The sequence below is a fragment of the Vulpes lagopus genome, chromosome 18 (genome assembly GCF_018345385.1).
Source record: "Vulpes lagopus strain Blue_001 chromosome 18, ASM1834538v1, whole genome shotgun sequence".
NCBI classification, from domain to species: Eukaryota; Metazoa; Chordata; class Mammalia; order Carnivora; family Canidae; genus Vulpes; species Vulpes lagopus.
In genome coordinates, this window is record NC_054841.1 from 22,148,120 (window position 1) to 22,171,033 (window position 22,914).

Here is a 22,914-nt window from a genome sequence, read left to right on the forward strand (position 1 = left end):
AGTGGAGGGAGGGGTAGAGGGAGAGAATCCCCAAACAGATCCCCTGCTGAAAGCAGAGCCAGATGCAGGGTTTGATCCCACAACCCATGAGATAATGACCCAAATCAAAACTAAGAGATGTCTGACTGAGCCCCCCAGGACCCCCTATTTATTTATTTTTATTCTTTTAAAGATTTATTGTTTTGAGAGAGAAGGCATGTAAATGGGGGGAAGAACAGAGGGAGAGGGAGAGAAGTAGACTTCCTGCTGAGCATAGAGCCCAACATGGGACTTAGGATTTTGAGCCCCATGTTGGGTGTAGAGATTACTTAAAATAAAAATCTTTAAAAAAAAAGAAACCAATAGTTTTTTTTTCTAAACTGTTTGGAAGTGTGCTCACTTCAGCAGCACATATACTAAACTGTTTGGAAGTAAGTTGTAGACCTACTTCTTTATTCCTAAATACTTTAATGAGTATTTCCTAAAAATGAAAATACTCTTTTACATAACTTGATACTTATATATAAGTATCAAAATCAGAATATTAATATTGATGCTGTACTAGTATCTAATTTATACTTTCTTTCAAATTGCACCAAGTGTCCATATAGAAAAGGAGGAAGAAAACTTTTTTCCCTCCCTGACCCATACATACTACTTAGTTGCAGTTTCTCTTTACTCTTCTGTGATCTGGAACAAGTCTTCATCTTTTATGACCTTGTTATTTTTTTTTAAAGATTTTATTTATTTTTTTAATTTTTTAATTTTTTTAATTTTTATTTATTTATGATAGTCACAGAGAGAGAGAGAGAGAGGCAGAGACACAGGCAGAGGGAGAAGCAGGCTCCATGCACCGGGAGCCCGACATGGGATTCGATCCCGGGTCTCCAGGATCACGCCCTGGGCCAAAGGCAGGCGCTAAACCGCTGCGCCACCCAGGGATCCCCAGATTTTATTTATTTATTCATGAGAGATAGAGAGAGGCAGGCTCAATGCAGGGAGCCTGACGTGGGACTAGATCCCGGGTCTCCAGGATTAGGCCCTGGGCTGAAGGCGGCACTAAACCGCTGAGCCACCTGGGCTGCCCTGACCTTATTTTTGAAGAGTACAGGTGAGTTGTTTCTAGAATGCCCCTCAATTTGTCTGATATTTGCAGTTTTCTGATGCATAGTGTCAGACTGTATTTTTGGCAGAATGCCACATTGTATCTTCTTAGTACATCACGTTAGAGGCACATAAAATCTGTTTAACACATTACTGGTGATAATAACTTTGATCACTTGATTGTGGCATTGTTTACCAGATTTCTCCACTATAAACTTTTTTTTTTTTTTTTAAGATTTTATTTATTGGGCAGCCCAGGTGGCTCAGCGGTTTATTGCCGCCTTCGGCCCAGGGCCTGGTCTTGGGGACCCAGGATTGGGTCCCACATCAGGCTCCCTGCATGGTGCCTGCTTCTCCTGCCTGTGTCTGTGCCTCTCTCTCTCTCTCTCTGTGTCTCTCATAAATAAATAATAATTTTTTTAAAAGATTTTATTTATTTATTTGGACAGAGAGCACAAGCACACACTAGTTGGGGGAGCCGCAGAGGGAGACTGAGAAGCAGCCTCCCCACTGAGTAGGGAGCCTGATGCAGGGCTCCATCCCAGGATCCCGGGATCATGAAAAGCAGTCGCCCAATTGACTGAACCACCAAGGTGCCCCTCCTTTAAACGTCAACTCTTTTTCCTCTTTGTAATTTATATGCATCTTGATTCAATTAAAAAAAATAGTTATAGGACGACCATCCAGGTTTTATTTTCATTTTCAGTTTTTGGTAAAACCTGTGAGGGCACCGATGTCTTCAGGGGATCATATGGTCTTTACACTTGTGATTGAGCAAACATAGGTTAGTAAAAAAAGGCCAATTTACAATTCTTACCTAAATGTTGATCTCAGAGCTCTAAAACACGTGTTTTTACTGGCAAATTTGCAGTCACCTCTTTTCACCACTAGATGGAAGTGCTTAAGAATTTTTAACCTTACATGTTTTAAGGCTGATGAAACAATAGAACTGATTTTGTTTTTTGAATTTTACAAAAATTTTAAGTAGGCTTCACACCCAGTGCAGGGCTTAAACTCATGACCCAAGATTAAGAGTCTTGTGCTCTACAAACTGAGTTAGCCAGGCACCCCAATAGAACTGAATTTCATAGTGATATTCATTAAAGCAGGATTGCACCTGTGTAACTGGGTAATATTCTGTACTGTATTGTGTAGTACCTCTGTACTGTAAAGGATTATATCATTAAATATGATATAATGATGAACATAACATGTAAAATGTTTATAGGCTAGTAAAATACAGATTTGGCAGGAATTTTTTTGGTTTTTTTTTTTTTTTTAGATTTATTTATTTATTTATTTATTTATTCATGAGACACAGAGAGATGCCACATTTATCTTCTTAGTATATCACATCAGAGGCACATAAAATCTGTTTAACACATTGCTGGTGATAATAACTTTGATCAATTGATTGAGGCATTGTTTACAGATTTCTCCACTATAAACTTTTTTTTAGGCAGAGACCTAGACAGAGGGAGAAACAGGCTCCTCACAAGGGAGTCTGATGCAGCACTCGATCCCTGGACCCAGGATCATGCTCTGAGCTGAAGGCAGATGCTCAACTGCTAAGCCACCTAGGCATACCGATTTGGCAGGTTTTTAAAAATATCTGCAAGGGGCACCTGGGTGGCTCAGTCAATTAGACATCTGACTCCTGATCTCAGCTCAGAGTTTTGAGTTCAAGCCCTGTGTTGGCCTTCATGCTGGAGGTATCTGCAAAGACAGTAGTTGGAAACTAGATAATTAACATGCAGTGGAAACTTTCTTTGAATTACCTGTAATCAAGAATAATTTGGGGATGCCTAGGTGGCTCAGCGGTTGAGCATCTGCCTTCAGCTCAGGGTGTGATCCTGGATCCACGTATTGAGTCCCATATCAGGCTCCTTGCATGGAGCCTGCTTCTCCCTCTGCCTCTGTCTCTGCTTCTCTCTCTCTCTCTGTGTGTGTGTGTGTATGTGTGTGTTTCATGAATAAGTAAATAAAATTTTTTTAAAAAAATGAATAATTTGCCTTATCTGGGGCCCCTTATGAACTAGAGTCTGTAACAGACCACATTGTGTTGATTTTTCCTAGCATGAACAGGGCTCAGTGATGATGTTTGAGCACCTGGTTAATTCTAATGGACTAAAAGCGGTCATGGAACAGTATGGTCTCATCCCTGAAGAAGATATTTGCTTTATCAAGGAACAAATTACAGGACCACTTGAAACACCAATCAAAGATTCTTTGGTAAGTTTGTGTATAACTTAATTTGAATTGACTGTTTCCCATCTTCTCTTTTCTACTTTCCTTCAAAGGTATTTGAAGAGAGATATTTAGTTATCTTAAGGAGACTAAATGACAAAAATATGTTCTATGTTTCTATTGTTTAATGCAAAAAAATGAAAGGCTTATCTATTTTTTAATCTCTTGAGTTCTTTAGAAGTTATGCCTCAAAATACATATGTAAATTTTTTGATAAATATATATGCAGTATATTCTGTATAGAAGCCTGAAGTAATGTTGTCTAGAAAAAAAAGTTGAATAACTTAAAGGAAAATCTGTTTGTTTTTTTTTTATTTTAATTGAAAAAAAGTTGAGGAGCACCTGGGTAGCTTAGTAGGTTAAGTGTCTGACTTGATTTCAGCTCAGATCATGATCTCAGGGGTGTGAGATTGAGCCCCATGCTGGGCTTTGCACTGGGCATGGAGCCTGCTTAGGATTCTCTGTCTCCTCCCTCTGCCTCCCCCCCCCCCATCCCCCAAATAAAGAAGTAAATCTGTATGTCTGTGTGTGTGTATACATATATGTGGGGCACCTGGGTGGCTTAGTTGGCTAAGTAAGCATCTGCCTTTGGCTCAGGTCATGATCCCACGGTTCTGAGATCAAGCCCTGAGTGGGGTACCCTGCTCAGTGAGGAGTCTCTGCTTCTCCTGCTTCTCGCCCTGCTTGTGCTCACTCTCTATCTTTCTCAAATAAATAAAATCTTTTTTTTTTAATTTTTTAATTTTATTTTATTTATTCATGATAGGCACACAGTGAGAGAGAGAGAGAGAGAGAGAGAGAAGCAGGCTCCATGCACCGGGAGCCCAACACGGGACTCGATCCAGGGTCCCTGGGATCAGGCCCTAGGCCAAAGGCAGGCACCAAACCGCTGCGCCACCCAGGGATCCCAAATAAATAAAATCTTTAAAAATAATCATAATGAAAAAAAAAAGTTGAAAAATAGTTTCCCTCTGAGTTTTTTGGTCTTTTCCTTGAATATATACAAATCTACTTATATAACAAGCTGTATTTTGTTATTTTTCTTTTTAAGATTTTATTTATTTAAGAGAGAGGGAGTGTGAGTGGGGTGAGGGGCAGAGGGAGAAGCAGACTCCCAGCTGAGCAGGGAGCCTGATATGGGACTCTATCTGGGGGCTCTGGGATCATGACCTGAGGCTGATGCTTAACTGACTGAGCTACTCAGGTGCCCCAAAGAGCTGAGGGGTTTTTTGTTTTGTTTTGTTTTGTTTTAAGATTTTATTTATTTATAAGAGACACAGAGAGAGAGAGAGAGAGAGGCAGAGATACAGGCAGAGGGGAGAGGAGAGGGCTCCATGCAGAGCCCGATTTGGGACTTGATCCCAGGTCTCCAGGATCAGGCCCTGGGCGAAAGGTGGCGCTAAACCGCTGAGCCACCTGGTCAGCCCCAGAGCTGAGTTTTGAACCAAATATTCTATTTCTAAAATATGGGAGTTTCAAAAATTATGTGAACATTACATTTCATTTAGACTAGATGTGTAACTACTTTGAAGGATAATACTATTTTCATGCATGAATTCAAGCATTAGCATACTAGGGACGTTCTTACCAATTCATAATTAGATATTACATCTGAAAGAGACTTTTAAGCCAAGAAAAGAAGACAACTTGTTGATTATGAGAAATGTAACCAGTTAGGATCCTTTTGATGGCACAAGGTTTAGTATTAACAGGATATCACATACCTTAGCATTTCTTTTCCTTTTTTTAAAAATTTAAAAATTTATTTATTTATTTATTTATTTATGATAGTCACAGAGAGAGAGAGAGAGAGAGAGAGGCAGAGACACAGGCAGAGGGAGAAGCAGGCTCCATGCACCGGGAGCCCGATGTGGGATTCGATCCCGGGTCTCCAGGATCGCGCCCTGGGCCAAAGGCAGACGCCAAACCGCTGTGCCACCCAGGGATCCCTCTTTTCCTTTTTCTACTAGTTTAGGAATTAAGTGAAAGAAGGAAAGAGTAGAACCTTCTAAGTTATCTCACATTCCCATTCAAGTATCTGTTTATAATTTTAATTTTAATTTAATTTATTTTATTTTTTTGTTTATAATTAGATTAACACAGTTGCTTTGCTTTGCTTGTAAATAGGTTTGGTTTGTATCTTAAAACTTTTGGTGAGTTTTCTTGTCTTCCAGTGGCCTTATAAAGGACGTCCCAAAGATAAAAGCTTCCTTTATGAGATAGTGGCCAATAAAAGAAATGGCATTGATGTGGACAAATGGGATTATTTTGCCAGGTATGCACTGAACACTTCAGAAAAATTGGTTAAAATCCTATATCCTTTAAGTATATATAATTTTTATTTAAATAAATTTAAAAATGAAATCCTAATATATATTTAGTGTTAATATTTAAGGTACAGTTTCCTTGCTGAAAAATTTCATCTCTCTGTTTTGGAATCTTTCTAGGGACTGCCATCATCTTGGAATACAAAATAATTTTGATTATCAGCGCTTTCTTAAATTTGCTCGTGTCTGTGAAGTAGATAATAGGAAGCGTATTTGCACTAGAGATAAGGTGAGCTATGTCAGAGGAACAACACAGAAGGTATAGTTCCTAGTTTGAAGTCTAGAAGTAATCATTTGATAATTTGGAAAACAGAACCTGGTAAATTGTCAATCTTTTTACTTTATGCTTAGCATTTGTAATTATCTTAAAGTTCTGAAAACTTTTGCTTTGTTAAATAATAACAAAATTACAACAGACATTTATTGAGTATTGTGTTAGGCATTGTTCTAAGTGTTGTAGGGAGATGAACTCCACCCTCACAACCCTATGAAATAGATACTATTCTTATCCCACTTAACAGGTGAGCAAATTGAAGCACAGAAAAGACATAAATGGCAGAACCGGAGTTTCAGCCCAGAACATTTCATTCAAGTCTTATCCTTAACCATAGTTAGTGATATATCCTAGTGTTTCAAAATAGGTAAAACACTAAACCAGTAGCTCCCTGCTAGATTAGAGTCATTTAACTAAAGAGTAATATGGGACTGTACTATAGAATTATTTTTTTTGAGACTAAAGAATATAAGAATAATGCCTGATTTCTAGACTTGTTGAGAAAATTAAAAAATACAGTAAAGATGCCTAAAACAGAATATCCTACAGTTAAAACAACAGATTTTGATTTACTGAGAAGAAAACTTGCAAACTAAGAAATGGTTTTTACTAATCTGCCTAGTAGTTTTTTAATGGTTTCAGGGATTTTAATGAATTAGCTCCTGGATATACTTTTTTTTTTTAAGATTTTATTTATTTATTCATGATAGACACAGAGAGAGAGAGAGAGAGAGAGGGAGGCAGAGACACAGGCAGAGGGAGAAGCAGGCTCCATGCAGGCAGCCAGACGTGGGACTCAATCCAGGGACTCCAGGATCACGCCCTGGGTGCTTAAACCGCTGAGCCACCCAGGCTGCCCAGGACATACTCTTCTTATCTGTCAGTCACCATCCCTTTTCCTTGTCCTATGTACTTGTCTGCTAACAAGGGTAACATAACCTGATCCTACATTAGTATTTATTTTATGTTTTCCTGCAGGAGGTTGGGAATCTGTATGACATGTTCCATACTCGCAACACTTTGCACCGCAGAGCTTATCAACACAAAGTTGGCAACATCATTGATACAATGTAAGAAATTCAACTGCTATTTCCCTATAAATTTTTCATGATGGTTTGTTAGAGTATTATTCTTGGGTCAGCTTGAGATTTCTAGATTAACTGAAGTGAATTTTAAATGAATAAATTTAAAATGGCTACCATAAACACAACAAAAACTAGAATAAATTAAACAACTTAGTTGGAGGAAATGAAAGAGAATTGATAGAGGGGATAGATGAAGGGTGGAAGAGTTGGCTTCAGCTAGACATGAAGAGGCAATGCTGGCATGACTTAGACCTCCCTGTAGGTAATTATTTATTGCCAGATATTAGTAGCAAGGTGAGAAATAGGACGTGAATAATTGACATTCTGAAACTAATGACAAAAATTAGTTTTAAGAATTAAGATTAATTATAAGGATTAAGATTAATATCTGTCCTCACCCTGTTAATTGTTTGTCAAAATTAGTAGAAAAGAGTAAAACCAACAGGAATTTCCCTTTTCCCCAACCCGTGAGAACTATAGCAGAAAAGTTTAGCCAAGTACAGATATAAGTATAGCTGTACATCTGTATGTGACTCATTGACCCATAAAGGGTTCTCAAAAAAAAAAAGAGTGAGTTAATTCCATGTCTCAAAATAGTTGGGTGGTTTTTTTTTTAAGATTTTATTTACTTATTTATTCATGAGAGACACGCAGAGGGAGAAACAGGGTCCCTGCAGGGAGCCCAGTGTGGGACTCAGTCCCCAGACCTTGGGATCATGACCTTAGCTGAAGGCAGATGCTTAACTGAGGAGCCATTCAGGCATCCCTGAAAATAGTTTTAAATTGAGATGAGCAGACTAGTTAGAATACATTCACCCATTGGTATGATTGTTCCTTTGATAATAAGTTTTTGATTGTTTTTAATTCAGAGAGCCAGAGACATCTAGGTTCAAAGGCTGGTACTGCTTCTTCCTAACTTGGTTAAATGAAAATTACTTCATTTCTGCATCTGTAAAATTGAGGCTGATTAGTCTATCTTGTTGGAAAAATTAAATAAGATAATGTATCTAAAGCCCTGCATAATGCCTAGATCACAGTAAACATTAAACATGGTAGCTCACAAATCACCATGCACTTATTTATGCACTTATGTATGTTCCCAAAACAGTTGTTTAGAACATCATGTCTCGGGATTTTGCTTCTCTAATGTAGAAAGAAAGATTTCCTTAACTTTAAGTAAGGCATTAAGCAAATACTCAGATTTTCTCAGAAGCATAAGTTTTTATGAAATTATCTTTAGGATTACAGATGCTTTCCTCAAAGCAGACCCCTACATAGAGATTACAGGGGCTGAAGGAAAGAAGTATCACATTTCTACAGCAATTGATGACATGGAAGCCTTCACTAAGCTAACAGGTAAGAGCTAGAAGATAACATAGATGGTCCCTCTCAGATAAAGTGTAAACTATCCCTGGATTGCAGATGGGCTATTTTCCAAACATTCCAATATATTTAGCTTCTCGAGTGATTATAATATACTTTTGGATTTTAGTTTTATCTCTTCTCTGTATTAACAATATTTTTTTATTTTATTTTATTTTTTTTTAATTTATGATAGTCACAGAGAGAGAGAGAGAGGCAGAGACACAGGCAGAGGAAGAAGCAGGCTCCATGCACCGGGAGCCCGATGTGGGATTCGATCCCGGGTCTCCAGGATCGCGCCCTGGGGCAAAGGCAGGCGCTAAACCGCTGCGCCACCCAGGAATCCCTTTCTTGTGTTTTTATTTTTTATTTTATTTTATTTTTTTTTAATTTATGATAGTCACAGAGAGAGAGAGAGAGGCAGAGACACAGGCAGAGGAAGAAGCAGGCTCCATGCACCGGGAGCCCGATGTGGGATTCGATCCCGGGTCTCCAGGATCGCGTGTATTAACAATATAACCTTGATAAAGTTATATTACCTCTCTGACCCTTCGTTTCCTCATTTGTAAAATGGGAGTATTGATATGTCGCCTATAGTTTTGTTGTAGTATTTTTTTTTTTTTTAGATTTTTTAATTTATTTATTCATGAGAGACACAGAGAGAGAGGCAGAGACATAGGTAGAGGGAGAAGCAGGCTCCACGCAGGGAGCCCGACGCAGGACTTGGTCCCGGGTCCCCAGGATCAGGCCCTAGACTGAAGGCGGCACTAAACTGCTGAGCCACCTGGGCTGCCCTTGTTGTAGTATTTAAATGAGACATAACACCTAGTCTAGTACTTAGCACATAAGTAGCCAATATTTACTATTATTTAACTTACAATACAGCTGGACAAATAGGAGACTCACCCTTTTAACATTTTTGTTGTAAAACACAGGGTACCAGGAACATTTTGTCATACTTCAGCAGAAATGAAACCTGCAGTTTAGGGTAGGAAGGGAGAGATGAAGGTGTTTCTGCTGGTTCTTTCATGTGGGAAAGTGCAGACTGAGCAATAAAGATCAGCAAAGCAAAAGAAGTAGATAAGAAAGTATGTACCAGCTGCAGTTCTTAGTTGCATATCACAAAACTGACTCTGTTTAAAGAAATAGAAAGCAGTCATATAGCTTATAAAATCAGTGGAAAGGCTGGAGATTCTTAAAATGAGCAAAAATAACACAAGTTCAGTGGCTTAATACAGATAAGATCACTTCCTGTGAAAGGTAGTACTGATGTCCTATCACTGCTGGATTCCGTTGGCAGCACGCTGCCAGAATGAGACCCACACCAGTTCCCTGAAACTGCCTTTGAAGAATCAGTATTTCTCATTTCCAACCATTCACAAATTGATACTTTTGTAAAACACTAAAAAATGAATTACCAGGAAAAAAATGAAGTGGGAGAGGGCAGGACATACAAAATACAAGCCCAAATATTTAGTATTGAATTTGATAGACTTAACATATATTTCAACAAATATAATCAAAATAAAAATTTAAATAACAAAAACTATATGTATTATTCTTTAAGAATATACATGTAGGTAATATAGAATCTCTATTATGCTTGTAACTTTTTAGTCATTTTCCAATCACAAGTAAATAAAAAATTAGAAGTGAAATTGTGAGGGCAGCCCCAGTGGTGCAGTGGTTTAGCGCCGCCTGTGGCCCGGGGCGTGATCCTGGAGGCCCAGGATCGAGTCCCACGTCGGGCTTCCTGCATGGAGCCTGCTTCTCCTTCCTCCTGTGTCTCTGCCTCTCTCTCTGTGAATAAATAAATAAATAACATCTTTTAAAAAAATTAAATTGTGATTCCTCATATTAACTATCTTTGTGTTCACTCAGAACATTGTGTTAAGATTTATAATGTAACAAAATCTATTCCTTCTTGTTAATTAATCTAGATTGGATTGAGGACACAGTCACTCACAGGGGATAATGTATATCTAAATTGTTTCTGTGTTTTGTTTTAATAACATCATGATACATACTAGTCTTTCATTGTGTTGATAGGAATGGAAGAAGAGGTTAGTAACAATTTGAGCAAACTGGGGCTATTTTAACTTTTGTTAATAATGAAGCAGGTGATGCTGTGTTTAAAAAGTGATCTTAGGGCAGCCCCGGTGGCGCAGCGGTTTGGCGCCGCCTGCAGCCTGGGTGTGATCCTGGAGACCTGGGATCGAGTCCCACATCGGGCTCCCTGCATGGAGTCTGCTTCTCCCTCTCCCTGTGTCTCTGCCTCTCTCTCCCTCTCTCTGTGTCTATGAATAAATAAATAAAATCTTAAAAAAAAATAAAAATAAAAAATAAAAAAATAAAAATTTTTTTAAAAATTAAAAAATAAAAAGTGATCTTAAAAAAAAAAGTCATCCTCAGTCTTCATCAGAAGCCAGTTCTTTTTTTTTTTTTTTTTCAGAAGCCAGTTCTAACAATTTATCCTGTAACATTAATATTACATTTCAACTATCTTATGGTGAAAGGAAATGAATTTGGGATCTTATGTACTTTTGGGTTAACTGACAAACCATAAACTATATAGTTTAATATGGTCTTACTAATATGATTATATATAGCTCTTAGTTACCTTGAAGGTTCTATAATGCCCAAACTGGCTTTTACCCTGTTCAATGAGATGAGTCCACTGATAATGCACTTGGATATTAATGTCAAAAATCCCATACAAAATATTAGGTCACATTTTTGTGCTTTATCTGCCAGAGTATGGGAGAACAAACATATGGACTTTCCAGCTGTCATCATTTGACACAGGGATAATCTTATCTTTCTTGCATACTATTTAGGAAGGTTCTGTGATCCTTACTGGCAGTAACTACATGATCTGGAAGGATTATGGCCATGTGAGCCTTTATTACGTTTGTTGCTTTTCCAAAAGTCAACTTACTTTATCTAAAAGTCTCCAGTTCTTGTATTTTAATTTTTTAGTATGTTTTTTTTTCCACTTACTAGGTGTTGAAAACCTACAATAATGTTGAAAGAATTTTACAGTGAATACTATGCTCTTACCACCTAAATTCTAGCATTTACTGAACTTGCTTTATTACTTATCTATCACTTACAATCCTTCTATTTTACTAATCCATCTTAATTTTGATGTGCATGAGCAGGTGAGGGGGGGAGGAAGAGGGAGAGAATCTCCAGCAGATTCCCCATTGGGTGTGGAGCCCATTGTGGGGCTTGGTCCCAGGACCCTGAGATCATGACCTGAGATGAAACCAAGAGTTGGACACTCAACTGAGTGAGCCACCCAGGTGCCCCAGTTTTGATGCATTTTAAAGTAAATTGTGGATACCAGTACACTTTACCCTAACTCTCTTAGCATGCAGATTAACTAAAGTTCAACAGTTGTTCATAGATATTTTCTTCTGATGTAAAATTCACATACAACTTGTATAGGTGTATAAATTTTATGTAAATTTGCTACCATTTTTTAAAAATTTTATTTATTTATGATAGTCACACACACACAGAGAGAGAGAGAGAGAGAGAGAGAAAGAGTCAGAGACACAGGCAGAGGGAGAAGCAGGCTCCATGCACCGGGAGCCCGACGTGGGACTCGATCCCGGGTCTCCAGGATCGCGCCCTGGGCCAAAGGCAGGCGCCAAACTGCTGTGCCACCCAGGGATCCCCAATTTGCTACCATTTTGACAAATTCAAGACACAACATTATCTTCTCAGAAAGTTCTGTCATGCTTCTTCCCAGTCAACTTCTACCCCCACCTCACCCCTAGAAAGAACCACAATTTGCCGATTCTAGACTTCTTTTTTTTTAAGTTTATTTATTTTTAGTAATCTCTACACCCAACATGGGGCTCATACTCAAACTTGATCTTGAGATCAAGAGTCATATACTCTTCCAACTGAGCCAACCAGGTGCCTTTGTTCTAGACTTTTATATAAATGGAATCATACAGTGCGTACTCCTCTCTGTAGGGCTCCTTTTTACTCAATGTTATGTATTTGAGATTCATCCAGATTGCATGCATCAGTTTATTCCTTTTTATTGCTAAATAGTAGTTTATCATATGAATATGCCGTGGTTTATCTGTCCTCTCTGCTTCCCAAATTCCTATTTATAAATTTTCCTATAAATATTTCAGCTTAAAAAAAAAATATTTCAGGGGATCCCTGCGTGGCGCAGCGGTTTGGCGCCTGCCTTTGGCCCAGGGCGCGATCCTGGAGACCCGGGATCGAATCCCACGTCGGGCTCCCGGTGCATGGAGCCTGCTTCTCCCTCTGCCTGTGTCTCTGCCTCTCTCTCTCTCTCTGACTATCATAAATAATAAAATAAAAAAAAAAAATATTTCAGCTTATGTGGAAATTGGCTATCTTAAGCATTGCAAATGTTACGACCACTGTCTTAGGTAACCATTTTCTTACATTAGTCTTTATCCCTCAGCGTTCCTAGGCAATAGGTGAAACTTACCCTTTCCTTTCCTTCCTTTTCAAGCCCTCTTATCCCCAAATCCCTTAATTAAATTTGAATCATAGAATGTTAAATTTAAAAGGACCTTAGAGATCACCTACTTAAAACTCCTCAAATGAGGAAACAGAGACCAAGTGAGGAAAAGCAACTTATCCTAATAAATGACAAAGGTTTTCTGACTCCAAAGTTGAGTGTTGTTTATACTATTTTAGAATGATACATAGTTATTCAATTTAATATATAAACAATTGGCTTAACTTTTATATTTTTTAAAGATTTATTTATTCATTCATTCATTCATTCATGAGAGACACAGAGAGAGAGAGGTACAGACATAGGCAGAGGGAGAAGCAGGCTCCATACAGGGAGCCCGACGTGGGACTCGATCCCGGGTACCTAAGGTGGCACTAAACCGCTGAGCCATCCAGGCTGCCCTTGGCTTAACTTTTATACATAATCCTTTTCTGAACACAAATATATGGAACAAATAGAGCTTTCACACATGGCTGGTGGCAATGCAAATTGTACAGCCACTTTGAAAAAGTTTAGCATTTTCATATAAATATATATCCTATGATCCAATAATGCCTCTTCTACCTACTTACCTAATAGAAATGAAAATAAGTCCACCTAAAAGTCTGTACCTTACAGAATAAAGTAAAAGGCATAAGAAAAGTATCAGTAAGATTCTATGGGGCTCAAAGGAAGGAGGAATTATATCTCTAGTTGGTAGATTAAGGAAGGTTTCATAGTGAGGTGCCTTTTGAGATGAATTGCAGGGTTTAGGTAGGTTTTCAAGAAGTGCCAAGATTTTGGGTCACCTGGCTCGCTTACTCAGTAGAGCACGTGACTCTTGATCTTGGGGTTGTGAGCTCAAGCCGAGTCAGGTGCAGAGATCACTTTATTTTTTTTATATAATTTTTTAAGATTATTTATTTATTTATTCATGAGAGGCACACAGAGAGAGGAGGCAGAGACATAGGCAGAGGGAAGGGAGAAGCAGGCTCCCTGCAAAAAGCCTGATGCAGGACTCAATCCCAGACCCTGGGATCACCCTTGAGCCGAAGGCAAACACTTAACCGCTGAGCCACTCAGGTGTCCCTAGAGATTACTTTTAAAAAAATGAAATCAAAAAATGAAGTGAGGGATGCCTGGCTGGCTTGGTTGGTAGACCAGGTGACTCTTGATCATAGGGCTGTGAGTTTGAGCCCCACATTGGGTATAGAGAATACTTTAAAAAATGAGAAGTGAGATCCTATGATGGGAGAAGCATTCTATTAATTCACCTGGGAATAGGGTAGCTAAAGACATGGATTAGAAAAGTGTGATCTTATGTTAAAGTAAAATTGCTATTTTTCGGGATGCCTGGGTGGCTCAGCAGTTGTGTCTGCCTTCGTTGCAGGGCATGATTCTGGGATCTAGGATCAAGTTCCACATCAGGCTCCTTGTGGGAGGCAAGGAGGCATAACAGTGGTTATGTAGAAGAATGTTCTTGTTCTTGGGAGATACATGCAGAAGTATTGAAGAGTAAAGGGGCTTGATGGCTATAATTTTCAAATATTTCATCAAAAATTTGTATATGTGCAAAAATACTTGTGTACACATACACAGCATATGCATATGGAGAAAAATGTTGATGGATTTAGGTGAAAGGTATTTTATTTTGTATTTTTTTCAAAATAAGAGTTGAAGAGAAAAAGAAAAAGAACTACTTTCTCGGGTACCTGACTGACTCAGTAGAGCATGAGGCTCTTGATCTTGGGGTTGTAAGTTTGAGTCCTAATGAGTCCTAATGTAAGTTTGAGTCCTACACCTAATGGTGTAGAGAATACTTTAAAGTAAAATTGTTTTTTTTTTTTAAGACTTATTTTAGAATGAGAGAGTTCGTGTGCGCATGTGCAAGTCGGGGGAAGGACAGAGGGAAGAGAAGCAGATTTCCTGCTTCCAGGATCCTGAGATCAAGAGTCAAAGTCAGATATTTAACTGAGCCACCGGGCATCCCCAAAATAAAATCTTAAAAAATAAAATATAACCATAAAAGGAAAAAAGAACTATCTCTGCTTTTTTTTTTTTTTTTTAAAGATTATTTATTCATTTGACAGAGAGAGAGAGAGAGAAAGAGAACAAGCAGAGGGAGAGGCAGAGAGAAAAGCAGACTGCTTGGGCAGCCTGGGTGGCTCAGCAGTTTATTGTTGCCTTCAGTCCAGGGCCTGATCCGGGAGACCCGGGACTGAGTCCCATGTCAGGCTCCCAGTGTGGAGCCTGCTTCTCCCTCTGCCTGTGTCTCTGCCTCTCTCTCTCTCCCTCTCTGTGTCTCTCATGAATGAATGAATGAATCAATCAATTAATTAATTAGTTAAAAATAAAAAAAAAACAAAGGAAAAATTTAAGAAAAGCAGACTGCTGAGCAGGGAGCCCAAAGTGGTGCTCGATTCCAGGACCTCGGAATCATGACCTGAGCTGAAGGCAGGTGCTTAGCCAAGTGTGTCTGTCACCCAGGCACCCCCATCCTTCTGCTTTTATCATGGAATAGAACTTTACAAAACTTTTTATTATGAAATTTACAAATTCCACATACCCATCACTTAGCTGCAACAATGATCAACATTGCAGTTTTGCTTCACCTACTCCATCCACCTACTTCCATAAGACACTCGGCTATTTTGAAGCAGATCTCAGATGTAATTTTATAATTACTTAAAATCATTCTCTTTAAGAAAACAAAACAAAACATAACAAATGTATACACCCCTATTTACCCAACACCCAGCCATAAGCCATCAACTTCAGTACAGTCTTGCTTCATCTCTACCCTCTCCCATTCTCTAGATTATCTTGAAGCAAATCCAAGATATTGAATGTTCTACTGTGCCTATATTTATAAATGTCCACTTGAAATCCTTTCAGAAGTACAGTAGCATATGAGTCTTTTTAAATTTCTTGGGATCCCTGGGTGGCGCAGCGGTTTGGCGCCTGCCTTTGGCCCGGGGCGCGATCCTGAAGGCTCGGGATCGAATCCCACGTCGGGCTCCTGGTGCATGGAGCCTGCTTCTCCCTCTGCCTGTGTCTCTGCCCCTCTCTCTCTCTCACTGTGTGCCTATCATAAATAAATAAAATAAAATAAAAAATTAAAAAAAAAATGTAGGGCCCCAAACTGAAAAAAAATAAAAAATAAAAAAAAAATAAATCTCTTTTTCCGGGCAGCCCCGGTGGCGCAGCGGTTTGGCGCCCCCTGCAGCCCAGGGCATGATCCTGGAGACCCGGGATCGAGTCCCACATCGGGCTCCCTGCATGGAGCCTGCTTGCTTCTCCCTCTGCCTGTGACTCTGCCTCTCTCTCTCTCTCTCTCTCTCTCTCTCTCTCTCTGTGTCGCTCATGAATAAATAAATAAAATCTTTAAAAAAAATCTTTTTCCATCTTAACATAACTGAAATTTTATCAAATTGGCAGATAACATTTTTCTGGAGATTTTATATTCTTCTGATCCCAACCTCAATGAAGCACGAGAGATTTTAAAAAAAATCGAATACCGTGATCTATACAAGTATGTGGGTGAGACTAAGCCAAAGGGAAAAATAAGAATTGAAAGGGTAAGTTGTGTTGTCAAATGCATTTCCATTAGTAAAAGGTTTCTCTCTCATTTGTCCTCTAAGAGGAATCCATTAACCCACCATAATACCACAACTCTGTTCTAAGTCCTTTACATTCATTTTTACCTAATCTTCTCATCAGTAACATGTCCTTTGGTCTGTCCTGTAGATAAAGGAACTGAGGCTTGGAAGAGATTACATAACTTCCCTATGGAAACACAGTTAGTGAGCCAGTATTCAAAACCAAGTCTCACTTCATCCAGACCTTTAGTCTCTCATCCCAGAAGTGGGAGGGCGGGCCCCAAATTTTGGCTAGATCCAAAGGCAAGAAAATGGAGCCTCAAAATAAGGTATCTGCATGAGACTTCACTGAGACTCTAAGCATCTGCTGTTCACTAATTTCTTCTTTCACACTATATCAGGTTCTCCCAGATGGTGCATGCCAAATATTTGTATGTTTTCCTCTCTTGAATACAGAAGGTTTTTCTCTTTGGCAGAAAGCCAGTAACAGGAGCCATACTGATAACCACACCCTTCCTTGTAACACTTTCCTCTCATTTTAGTAATGGGTCAATGCCACATTTTCTTTCAATGTGAAAATTTTGTTCAGAGAATCACTCTATTGTGGTTTGTGTGAAGGATGGCATAAGCAGAAGCCATGTATTTGTTAGGGATATCTCAACCCACTTTTCCTAGTGAAGTGTCATTTTCAGAGAGGGAACTTTTTGTGGCATAAATGCTTAATGATGAAAAACTGAGGTTCTAACATGAGTCTTGTCTTTTCTAGGAAAACTATAAAAGCCTTCCAGAGGAAATTGCCAGGGCTAAACCTAGTGACATACCACTAGAAGCTGAACTGAAGGCTGAAGATTTAATAGTGGATGTAAGTAGTTTGCCTGAAAAGATACTAAGTAAAGAATTTTTTTTAAGATAATGCCATCCTCCTTCCCTTATAAAAGTGGTACATGTTCATTAAAGAAAATTTGGAAAATACAGAAAACTAGAAAGAAGAGAATCACCTGTGACCTCAAAGAATCAACATTAACCAATTTTTAAATTTTTCTTTGACATTGATTTTTTTTTTTGACATTGATATTTTTAATGTAATTGTGATCACGTGGTTAGCAGAACATTGCATATATTGATTTTTGAGTGTTTTTTAATCACAAAAGTAATATATGCCAATTATTTTTCTTTAATTGTCTACACAAAGGAAAAAGACTTTTTAACTCCTTCATAGCAGCTATAGTGTCTTGTATCCTATCAAGAATGCCAGATGGAAAAAAAATAAAAAATAAAAAAAAAATAAAATAAAAATAAATAAAATAAAAAGAATGCCAAATGGCTTTCTCACATTTTCTTTTGTTTAAAATTTTTTTTTTAATTTTATTTATTTATGATAGGCACACAGTGAGAGAGAGAGAGAGGCAGAGACATAGGCAGAGGGAGAAGCAGGCTCCATGCACCGGGAGCCCGACGTGGGATTCGATCCCGGGTCTCCAGGATCGCGCCCTGGGCCAAAGGCAGGCGCCAAACCGCTGCGCCACCCAGGGATCCCTCTTTTGTTTATTATAGGAACTGCTTTTCAGAGTTCTACTCCTCTGAAATCTTGGGACAGAGTGTTGCCCATGTATTCTTTTTCCATAAGCCTCTCATTTGCTGTTTTCTTGTTGATGCATTTTTGATAAAGGGTGATCTCTCCATAACTACTCTTTGCCAAGGGATACACAAGTGAATTGTCCTTGGACTCAGTCTATTCACTTGGCTGAGGGTTGAAGTGTCTCACACTTGCAGATCAGGTTACAGTTTCCTGTCCGTTAGATGAAATTATACTAGAATAAAGGGACTTTCTGAAGTTTTGAGTTTCTGAGATTCTGAAAGAACTTACTCTTCAGAATGTTTTCCCTGAGTTGTCCACATGTCTACCCTTGCCCTCAGTACTTTACTGGGGAAGCTGTATTGCTCGCAACTCGTTGTACTATCCTAGCCAATCCCTGACCTCCCATCTGGTTTTCTCTCAGAGTGCAGTCTGCTAATGAATATAGGATCAGAAGTACTTGAAGAGACATAGGAAAAGACAACACACACGTTTAAGCTTGCTTTAACCTAAAGGCAAATTGATGAAGCCATGAAAGATTTTTTTTTTTTTTACTATCAGACATGTAAGAACAAAAAGTTGTCTAAGATTTTGTTATGATAAAGGTATGTGAAAATGGGACTGTAAGATAAAAGACTAAATTAAGGGGATCCCTGGGTGGCGCAGTGGTTTGGCGCCTGCCTTTGGCCCAGGGCGCGATCTTGGAGACCCAGGATCGAATCCCATGTTGGGCTCCCGGTGCATGGAGCCTGCTTCTCCCTCTGCCTATGTCTCTGCCTCTCTCTCTGTGTGTGTGACTATCATAAATAAATAAAAAAAATTAAAAAAAAAAATTAAGGTCGATCTTAACCAACCCAGCAATCCATCAATTTCATTCTAGGAATTTGTCCTAAGGAGATAATTAATAAAACAAAACAAAACAAAAAAAAACACAAAAAGCAAAATAACACACACAAATCTATATATTGTGGCATTGTTATAGTGTAAAATAAGAGAGGAAAGTATATATCTCTCAATAGGAAATACAGTAGAATAATGCAGACATTAAAAGTTGTTTTTAACATGGGAAGATATTGTTTAACTGAAAAAGCAATACACTCAATGATTTTATTTTTGTTTCTTTAAATGTATGTACACATTCAGTGAGCACAGTGAAAAAAAATTCTGGATATATTGGTAAAATGTTGACATTGTTTCTACCTGGGTGGTGGAATTGTGGGTAACTTTTTCTTTTTTTACAGGGAGTATGGTACAAGAGTTTCATAATCAGGAAAAGATGGGTCAAGATGGGGTTAGGATGAGTAAAGCCCTTTTATATTCTGACAAAGCAATTAAAATCTAATTAAGTGTCTTATCATGTATTAGCCTCTAGCAATTCTAGTTTGATGGTGGAATATATGCGGTGCATATTACTACATGTGCCTCCTTTTAGGACTGTGTGTAGTAACTTTTATGATTACTTAATAGGCTATAAAACTTTTTTTTTTTAAGATTTTATTTATTTACTCATGAGACGCAGTGAGAGATGCAGAGACACAGGCAGAGGGAGAAGCAGGCTTCATGCAGGGAGCCTGACGTGGGACTCGATCCCAGGTCTCCAGGATCACAACCTGGGCCAAAAGCAGTGCTATATCTCAAAGCCACCCAGGCTGCCCAAGGCTATAAAACTTAATATTACTATTTAGAATTAAAAATTCACCATTGTTGATCAGTAGCTACTTTTTTGCTCTTGAGTCCTTAGTTAACAAAAAGGGAACTCCAATAATTATAGTCTTGCCCTTCTGGAAAAATAACTGTTTCATCAAATTTGCTTTAAGAAGGAATTTCTAGTTACATACATTTTGGAGAAATTAGGAATTGCATTTTATTTCTAGTCTAAAATCAAGGAAATAAATACCAAAGAGCTTGTGGCACTTCTGAAAGTTTCTGAAAATTTGATTAATGTTCATGCCTTACCGTGTATAAAAATGTTGAAGCTACATCGAGTCCCTACCCCCATGAAGCAACACCAAGGAGAGAAGCCTATGATAGCTCCAGCCTTGGGATCATGGGGAGAACTCAGCAGTTGCTCTCTCCCAGGTAAAGGGATGTAGAACACTCACTGAAGTTCTCAAAGCCAGTAGAACACACACACTGGGAGACACACCCCTGGTCTCACTTCTGGACCATAGCTGAATCTCAGATGTCTCCTTTTCTCTATCAGGTACAGTGGGGAAATGTCTGTCTTCTTCTCAAAGGCTAAGGATAATCCTTCTATTATGTTCTAGACCAGGACTGTCCACTAGAACTTTCTGTGATATTGGAAATGCTTTATAATTGTGCTGTCCGTTTTGTTAGCCACCAACCACATGTGGTTGTTGAGCATTTGAAACGTGGCTACTACAACTGGGTAACTTAAATTTTTTATTGAATTTTGGGATGCCTGGGTGGCTTAGCGATTAAGCGTCTGCCTTTGGCTCTGGGTGTGATCCCGGGGTCCGGGATTAAGTCCCACATTGGGCTCCCTGCATGGAGCCTGCTTCTCCCTCTGCCTGTGTCTCTGCCCCTCAATCTTTCGCTCTCTCGCTCTTGCTCTCTGTCTCTCATGAATAAATAAAATCTTAAAAAAAAAAAAAAGAAATATTCTTCCAAGTTCACCAGTGACTTCAGTATTACTTAACCCAGTGGACCATGTCAGTCTTGTCCACTAGAATTCTGCCTAGAATTCTTTTTTTTTTTTAATATTTTATTTATTTATTCATGAGAGACACAGAGGCAGAGACATGGGCAGAGGTGAAGCAGGCTCCAAGCAGGGAGCCTGATATGGGACTCGATCCCGGGACTCCAGGATCATGCCCTGAGCCGAAGGCAGATGCTCAACCATCGAGCCACCCAGGCGTCCCATAGAATTATTTTTCTTCCTGCATAGATAGACCTGGTTAATTCCTACTCGCTTTCCCAGGAAAACATTCTCAGTCATTCCCAGGAGCCCTAGCTCCCTGGTTAAAAGTTTCAAAGCACCCTTTGCTTCTTGGTAGCTCTTAGAATAAATGTAGTTAGATAATTACTTTTTTTTTTTTTTTAGATAATTACTTTTATAATTATTTGTTCAACCTCAGTCTAGGCTACACTGTGGGGGTTGGGATTGTATCAGGTTTCCTTGTATCTATAGTACCTATCACAGTGGCTGTCACATAGGCATAGACTTTATACTCTACTTATGTTGAAAGCATAAATCCCTCCCTTACCCACCCAGATTTCAAGACCATATCCCTATGGCATATGCACCACAGTTATTTTTATTCTATTATGAGCTACCTTATTAGTGCTCTTACTTCTGAACCTCCAGAAAGCTCTGGTCCATTTCTTGTGATGCTCCTACAACCCTGAATTCAATTCTCACTGTTATGTGAGTGATCACTAATTTATTGCTTTTATTAAGGTTATCAACATGGATTATGGGATGGAAGACAAGAATCCAATTGACCATGTTCGCTTCTATTGTAAGAGTGACCTCAGCAAAGCAGTCATGATTACTAAAGATCAGGTAACTACTTAGGTAAAACAAATATACTGTAGTGGCATTTGGCAACCTATGATAAATCTGCATTTTTATTTTTTATTTATTTATTTTTTAAAGATTATTTATTTATTTATTTATTCTTAGAGACACACAGAGAGAGAGAGAGGTGGGGGGGTGGGGGGCAGAGACACAGGCAGAGGGAGAAGCAGGCTCCATGCAGAGAGCCTGATGTGGGACTCGATCCATGGTCTCCAGGATCACACCCTAGGCTGCAGGTGGCGCTAAACCGCTGCACCACCTGGGCTGCCCTAAATCTGCATTTTTACATGCAAGTTAGATTCTAAGGTCAATGTGAACAGTGGCGGGGTGTGGGGGAGGGATTATTTTTAAAATTAAAATATATCTGGGGGTACCTGGGTGGCTCGGTTAGGTGGAGCATCTGACTGGGTTTCGGTTCAGTTCATGGTCTCAGGGTAATGAGATTGAGCCCCACATTGGGTTCAGGACAGAATCTGCTTGAGTTTCTCTGCCTCTCCCTTTCCCCCTCTCTGGACCTGCTCCCTGCTCATGCATGCCCTCTCTCCCTTAAATAAATGAATAAATAAAATATTTTTTAAAAATTGAAGTATACCTGATTTTTGTGTAGACCAGACCATCTTAACAGCCAGTTTTTCCTGTTTGCTGAACATAGAAGAAAGCACTGTTTTTGGTTTAGAGGCTAGGTTATAAATCTGATGGGAAAGTAATGTTGTAAAGGTGAAGTCATGAAAGTTAAATATTCTTATCTGCATATCTTCTAATGAGAGTCTGGTTTACAAGTAATTATATAATACAAACTTTTAGTCTTTTATTAATTGACATAACGTTTTGGGGCATTTTTGTAATATGAGAACTACCTTGAATTCTTTTCCTTGGGTGATAATTGGGATAAAACGGCAAAATAATGTGATGTTTTTAATATAACATCAAGAATGGAACTGGGGCACCTGGGTGGTTCTGTTAAGCATCTGACTTTGCCTCAGATCATGATCTTAGGGCCCTAGGATCAAGCATGTGTTGGACTCTGCACACAGCAGGGAGTCTGCTTGTCCTTACCCCTCCCCCTGCTCCCTTGAGCACGTACTCACTCTCTCAAATAAATAAATAAGATCTTTAAAAAGAAAAATGGAGGGCAGCCCAGGTGGCTCAGGGGTTTAGCGCCACCTTCAGCCCTGGGTGTGATCCTGGAGACCTGAGATCGAGTCCCACATTAGGCTTCCTGCATGGAGCCTGCTTCTCCCTCTGCCTGTGTCTCTGCCTCTCTCTCTGTGTGTGTCTCTCATGAATAAATAAATAAAATCTTTAAAGTAAATAAAATAAAAAATAAA

The 22,914-nt window shown here is 38.9% G+C and overlaps 1 protein-coding gene across 1 annotated transcript in view; it reads left to right on the plus strand.

Moving 5' to 3' along the window:
- Positions 1-22,914, plus strand: part of SAMHD1 (SAM and HD domain containing deoxynucleoside triphosphate triphosphohydrolase 1) — a 54,599-nt gene that overhangs the window by 26,529 nt on the left and 5,156 nt on the right. The window contains exons 8-15 of the mRNA XM_041733266.1: positions 3,160-3,315; positions 5,505-5,605; positions 5,778-5,886; positions 6,910-7,001; positions 8,257-8,372; positions 16,309-16,448; positions 17,236-17,331; positions 21,467-21,571. Of these exons, the coding sequence (XP_041589200.1) occupies positions 3,160-3,315; positions 5,505-5,605; positions 5,778-5,886; positions 6,910-7,001; positions 8,257-8,372; positions 16,309-16,448; positions 17,236-17,331; positions 21,467-21,571 (915 nt within the window). The remainder of the gene's footprint in view (positions 1-3,159; positions 3,316-5,504; positions 5,606-5,777; positions 5,887-6,909; positions 7,002-8,256; positions 8,373-16,308; positions 16,449-17,235; positions 17,332-21,466; positions 21,572-22,914) is intronic.